The following is a 6,520-nucleotide window of genomic DNA, read 5'->3' on the forward strand; positions in this document are numbered from 1 at the left end:
TGATGAAGTCAGCTTCTAGCACAGAGCCCCATTAATAGGATATTGTTGAATTGGAGAATGTTTCCACACACTCAAAATGGGGCGTTGTTTAGTCCCAATTTAGTACTATTAGAGAGAGTATCAAGGAAAATATTGGTAGGTGGGCGGTGAATCAAGTTAATTAGATGGTGAAGAAAAACTAATGAGAGATGAACTTAATCAACAAGGCGTACCTCTTAGACATTGCTGCTACTTATAATTGCCGAACAAACGGTATTAACTCTTGCTTGAAATCCAATTAATTCCTGATATTCCTTTATTTTTTATATGTACACAAAGTGGCCTTCATCATAAGTGTTCTGCAAACGAACTGCGTGCTTCTTGAATGTGGAGATATGGCTGCTCCCACGAAGTTTCCATACCACATTTTGAAGTATAGCTAGTTCTCGTTCTGATATTAATCCACACTAATGCTGGAAGATTCCAACACTGGTATAATACCATGTTTTTTCCATCTTTTTTTTTTTTTCCTGTATGTTACATGGCTAATAACCAAAGAAAGATAAATTAATGAACATGCAAATGAATGCTCATGCTTACAAGATGATTATTTTGATCTTCTATGATAGTGAAACGACGTTGATCTCTTCTATATATATAATTAGTACAACTAGCAGTCTGCTTTGCATCCTTCTATTCTTGTGTGTACTGGGGACAAATCGTTCTTTGTATTTGTGTAGAAGGGACAAATCAAACCATGAGGATCACATGACAACACGACACTATTAATGAACATTTGTTCATGAAATGAATGCTCATCACAAATGTTGTTCATTTGTTCATGAAACATATGCTAAATATTTGATTATTAACTATATTAGAGAAAGAGTGTACGTAAGGGAAACAAAAAAAAAAATTAAAAACATGATGAAGATGACAAGATGGTGAAAGAGATTTTTCACCAAACATTTGATTATTAACTATAGAAACATTTGACTATGTAACACTGCTACCTTTTTTTAATATTGGGGTAGGTACTGTCGTTTCATTGAAAATGATGTTGTATTACTTGGCAAACAAAGATGGTGGTAAGTTTGGAATAATGCAATAAATGATTTGCATGCTTTATTCCTTGGTAATATTATGATTTTTTACAAAAATATTCTTTAATCGACTTGGGCAGTGTCGGGTCCAGAAAGGCTGCATCAGTGCCTAGTGATTCTCAATCAGATGTATATCTGGACCATTAGGGAACCAAGATAATATTTTTGTGTTTGTGTCGCTGTTGTCCTTTAAAACTATTTATCCTTGCATCTAAATTAATAATTTGTTTTCTCATGCTTGTAGTTTTGAAATAAAGTTAATTCAGGTAGACCAGTTTTTAATCAGACCTCAATGCAACATATCTTCCCATCCTACCCAAGAGAAGCTACTGAAAGCTCCTATGACTGAAGAGAGACAACAAGGATTCTCTTTTAGATTCTATCCATCTATTTGTTCTCATCTTATTTCTGGGAAGTTCTGTGTTACCCTAATTATCATATATATATATATATATATATGTTTCAACCCATCTCAGTGTCTCTTGTAGATTTATAAAGGATAAGTATTATTTCTAGTCCATTCTAATTAATTGCCATTCCCATAATTTAGGTTGATACAAAAATAGAACTTATTCAAGAAAATAATAGAAATCATTCAATCTTGTCCTTAAAATGTTGTGAGAAATAGAGGTCGCACTAAATCACAATGAATTTGAATTGCATAGACGCACGCACAAAATCAGAACCATAGAAGAAATTCAGTGGAATCTATGGACTTTCAATATCTTAATACTAGAAATATCCCATTTGGGATTTATTTTTACAATAAGAATAGTGAATTAAAAGGCAGACATTCAGAAACGGGACTCCAACTTAACTAGAAATTCATTACAACAGTAGGAATTATTCATATCAGACAACGACCAATCCTTTAGAAGCGGCAGCATGTCCATGTGGTGACCTAGTATCTCTACGTTGCTTCTCTTGGGAGAGTAGTCTTGCAAAACTGAAAAATTAGAAGGATTTTTTATTATTATATGATTAGTTAATTAACTAAGAAAGCTCTAGAATAAAACTCTTAAAATAGTTAGATACCTTGTGAGAGCCTCCTCATTGGTCTCGTGATTTGAAGGCTCAAAGATACCTGTATCCAGGTTAACCCTTGAGACCCTTTTCTTTAACAACTCCTCACCAATTTTCACAAGATCATCCAAATTTTCCTTTGTGGCTATGTCGACTGATGATGTTATACCACTCAATGTATCATCCTGTATTTACCCTTTGTGTCAGTATCAGTGGTAGACAAGGAACAGAAGAAGCAATTGACTTTCAGATATTTTTAGGACTGAGGAAATTATGAAGAAGACCAAATTTAAATAAGAAATTTGACTTTGTAAGCGACGGTAAGTTTATGAAACCACAAGCAGCAAAGCTGTACCTGTATCCGAAGATAGCTTTTTTCCGAGTGAAGGGCTTGAAAAACCTCTGAAAGGTGTAAGTCGATCATATCTCCGCTTGCTTGGGTAAACACTTTCACTAAGGGGGTGGAACCACCACTGCTCAACCATCCCAACACACCCCACTTGGCTGCTTCATCAGCATTGTATTTTTCTTCGGCTTTTGATGACCCAGTTCCCAAGGATATTACTAGAAACCGGCCATAGTCCATTGGCTTTATAGGAAAGAAATCAGGACTACCCCGGATGATCTCCTTGGTCACTTCCCCAATAGCAACCAAAGTCTGAAACAAGAATCAATAATTAATTGAATTGTGAAAAGAAAAATAAAACTGGGAAGTCTAAGATGCAATTTCAAAGTTAATGAGTACCGGATTATTTGCAGCTACACCACCATCAATGAGGTTGAATTCTCTAACTCTCCCGGCAGGGTCTTTGGTTTCGAAATAATGAGCTGGAAGATAAGTGGGTGCTGCTGAGGTTCCAATACATATATCTGACAGTAAGGCATCTAAGCTTGGTCTGCTCTTCGCCTAGAGCAGGGAAATCAAGCATATAGTATTAATATGAAAGTTATTATAGCTCCCTTCATTCATTACAATCTCTTAATTTTCGTAGTTAGGATTAGAAGGAAATGAAATTGTGGAAAGAAGATGAACCTGATAAGTGGAAAATATTGTTGGCTGAAGGCGCTTGATGTCAAATGTTGGGATAACAACATTAGTAAGGGTCTGGTGTAATCGTGTTTCACCTAGTTTTTCTTTAACAAGGTTGTGCAGATACTTCCCATCATATTTTGGTCCTGATAAGGCTGTAACTACCTTTGTAACATGAGGAATTGGATCATGACTGCATTTAAAAGAAAGATCATGTTAATAACTACAAAAGATATTGAAGTCTAGTTAATTTTATATACATAAATACTAGCATCCTGTCATCTTAATCAAGATGTTCATCATGATATATTTGTTACCTGTGCTGTGGGAAGATCTTAGGGCAGTGATCAAGGTAGAAGTCCTTGATATCTTTGGCAGAAAACAAGGGTCGGCCAGTGTTTTCATTGGGAGTAGTTAGCATGGCAGTCACGAGGCCACCGGTGCTTGTTCCTGCAATCACATCAAAATAATCTGAAATTCTCGCGTCTTCACCATCCAGCTTCTGCACCATGGCCAAACAATCTAGTGTTAGTACGTATAAAATATATCCAATATAGGATATAGGTTTCAGATTAGGAATATGCTAATTTTAAAAGGCAAATGGAAAAGCCATATTTTGTTATTATCATGTAAAACCTTATATTTCCTACCTGAAGCTCCGACTCGAGGAAGCCAAGGACTGTTCCTGGGATAAGCCCTCTTATTCCACCTCCATCGATGCTGAGAATGGTGATTAGGTTTCCATAAGTTGGAGGCTGTAGGGGTGATTTTGGTCCTTCTCCCATTAGGGATGGAGTGATGGAGGTATGAACTTGAGTGATAGAGGAGAGAAAATGAGAGACTTAGAATAGAATTGAAGTTTCTGCAGGAGACTTAGAAATGTAGAGAGACTTGGAGTTCTCTTTGATAACTAGGCAGGAGTATTTATAGACTCCTTAGCATATATCCCTCATTTTTCTTGCCCATACTTTTCAAAATGGACCTGGTTCAAGTTGGACCCGGGATTCATCATTCGGGATAAGTAGAAAAGTCCACAAGCAAACAGTATCTTCTTGCTTCATAGAAGCTAGCCAAATGGTCATAGACATGACTCCTGGCAACTGTAGGTAAGACCAAAGAGAATAGCTGGTAAGAAGGATTAGGTGACTCAATAAAGGTTGAGATAGGATGAATTTTCCTAACTAATGGAGTTTGTGAACAGGTCATGGAAACACTAAGTCTTATGAAATGACTCTGGTTTCTAGCTATGTCTGGTGCAAAGAATCGTGATGGAGACAAGCCTAAATGTGCATACCAAACAAAAATTTATTATTCAATGTGCACAATTTTGTGTTCGTAAATGGATGCGCTTGACTGGGGATGGCGATGATTTTGAAAGAACACCAACTAGGGCAACGAAAAGTACTGGCCAACGCGGCACTTGCACTGTGAATGACAAGGAACGGATAATTCGATGTCAAGCAGCAAGGTTTTACATAATTTCCTGTTAGACATGATTTTTTTGACCTATTAACCTCATGCTTTTCATACTTAATATCTGTATTTGTACACACCATCATTGGCTTCTATAGTTTGTAGAAAACTACATGGTTATTCAATATTTTTTGTAATTACAGACAGTTCTAAGTCCTGTGAATTTTAGATGATGTGCAGTGCGAAGACTTGGTTGACTGTTAGTTACTGAGGTTTTCCCACATCTCCCAAATGTTAAAATGGTGAAATTATTGCCTAAGAAGCACCTGTTGCAAATTATAGCTAACTAAAAATAGGTTGTATTATATTAAACTACAAAAAGTTTTCAGTACTTTTATCTTTATCAATCTGTGTTAGGCACTTATTTAGCAAGGTTGGAAGTATGAAGGGTGGCAGCATCCTTAATGGACTTCACTTTATGTCGACGTAACGTGGTCAATTTGTATTTAAAGATTAACTTCACATCCATGAACGAAAAAATCATGTTTGTTTATCATGGTTAGGCAAAGATGCAACGCATCTGTGAAGTGAAAAAAAGAAAGGACTGGTCAACCAAGAAAATCTGTTGGTTGCCCTAGTGAATTTGTGAACAATTCACTGGAAGGTTCAAATTTCGGACACAGCATGGCCTATTCACTTTCATCTTGAGCTTAATCTTAGCTGTAAATACTACTACAGCCTAATTAGAACAGCTCTAAAGAGTTGGGAATTGATGCTGTAAATACTTTGTTCCTTATGGTCTTTGCATGTTAATCTTAGCTGCTGGGCTTAGCTGGGCATTAATATTCAGAAATTCTGAGAAGTCTATTGCCTGTATTTCAAATCCCAAATTTGATCCAAGCCATATATAACTTAATTGAAAACAGTATAGATTTGATCTTTTCAGTCAGTGCCCTTGACCATTCCACCGTTCCAAAGCCAGCCCTTTGTTTCTATTTCATGGAAGCTAGCTATCTATGCTGTAATGCCATCAATCCATTCCTGACTCTTTGTGATGCTTAATTTATAACCTCCGGAGTCCATTTGCTTACATTTATTACTTACATAGAATTGATATGATCATGGAAATAAATAACGGAAGGATTCTAGGCAAAAGGATTCTAGGCAATTTACTTCAAGATTAATGAACCTACGTCTACTAAAAAGTTTTGTTTTATTATATGTAGCTTTGATCTCAACTTATATATCTGCTGCAATTCATATATGAGATAGGGTTTTCTTGTCCTCATAGTCTGCACAACTTTCTACCAAAGTTCACAATGTGGAGTATGATTTAAAGGCTGGGATGAACTGAGAAAATGAGCGAATGTTGAAAATCTGAAGGTATTTATTAGAATAGCAGGGCATTTTTGTATTGGTAATAAATCCGTTGTATTTTCTGTTTTGTGATCTGGTGAGTCAGTTACGGGTATAGTTCTCTAGGCTCTATATATAGGCATGCTTTTGGGTATTCTGAATTGATCTTCAGAAAACATGAATGAAATCCTCTCCCTTTTTCTTCAAAAACAACTAACATGGTATCAGAGCTTTTCCTTCTACTCGCCTCTGTTCGTATTCATCTTTCTGTCTGATGGCTTGAGGTAATCAATCCAACGTGCGTGCTGTGGTTAGATTTTTCGACTTGTCACCAATGGAGGATTCTGGTAGCCCATTTTATCTCCATAATTCCACTGTTACTCTTCCAAATGAACATTCTGTTGCTGTCACTAGAGTAGGGTCTGTTGAATTGTTTGATTGTTTCATTATCAAAAATGTTTTATATGTCCCACAATTTCATTTCGATCTTCTTTCTGTGAGTGCCCTTACTCAATATCATCATTGCTCAGTGCATTTTGTATCTGAATCTTGTTTTATCCAGGACCGTATGCAAGGGAAGATGATTGAGATGGGTAGATGCCGTGGTAATCTCTAT

The 6,520-nt window shown here is 36.3% G+C and overlaps 1 protein-coding gene across 1 annotated transcript; it reads right to left on the reverse strand.

Moving 5' to 3' along the window:
* Window positions 1-1,779: 1,779 nt before the first annotated feature.
* On the reverse strand, window positions 1,780-3,995 carry LOC117906165 (patatin-like protein 2). Its single transcript, XM_034819126.1, has 7 exons — window positions 3,786-3,995; window positions 3,453-3,637; window positions 3,139-3,328; window positions 2,851-3,012; window positions 2,461-2,763; window positions 2,118-2,290; window positions 1,780-2,028 (listed from the first exon to the last, which is right to left on the reverse strand). The coding sequence occupies exons 1-7, from the start codon at window positions 3,918-3,920 to the stop codon at window positions 1,935-1,937; spliced, it is 1,242 nt and encodes a 413-aa protein (XP_034675017.1). The 5' UTR covers window positions 3,921-3,995; the 3' UTR covers window positions 1,780-1,934.
* Between the last annotated feature and the right edge of the window lie 2,525 nt (window positions 3,996-6,520).

Source organism: Vitis riparia, chromosome 18 (assembly GCF_004353265.1).
Source record: "Vitis riparia cultivar Riparia Gloire de Montpellier isolate 1030 chromosome 18, EGFV_Vit.rip_1.0, whole genome shotgun sequence".
NCBI classification, from domain to species: Eukaryota; Viridiplantae; Streptophyta; class Magnoliopsida; order Vitales; family Vitaceae; genus Vitis; species Vitis riparia.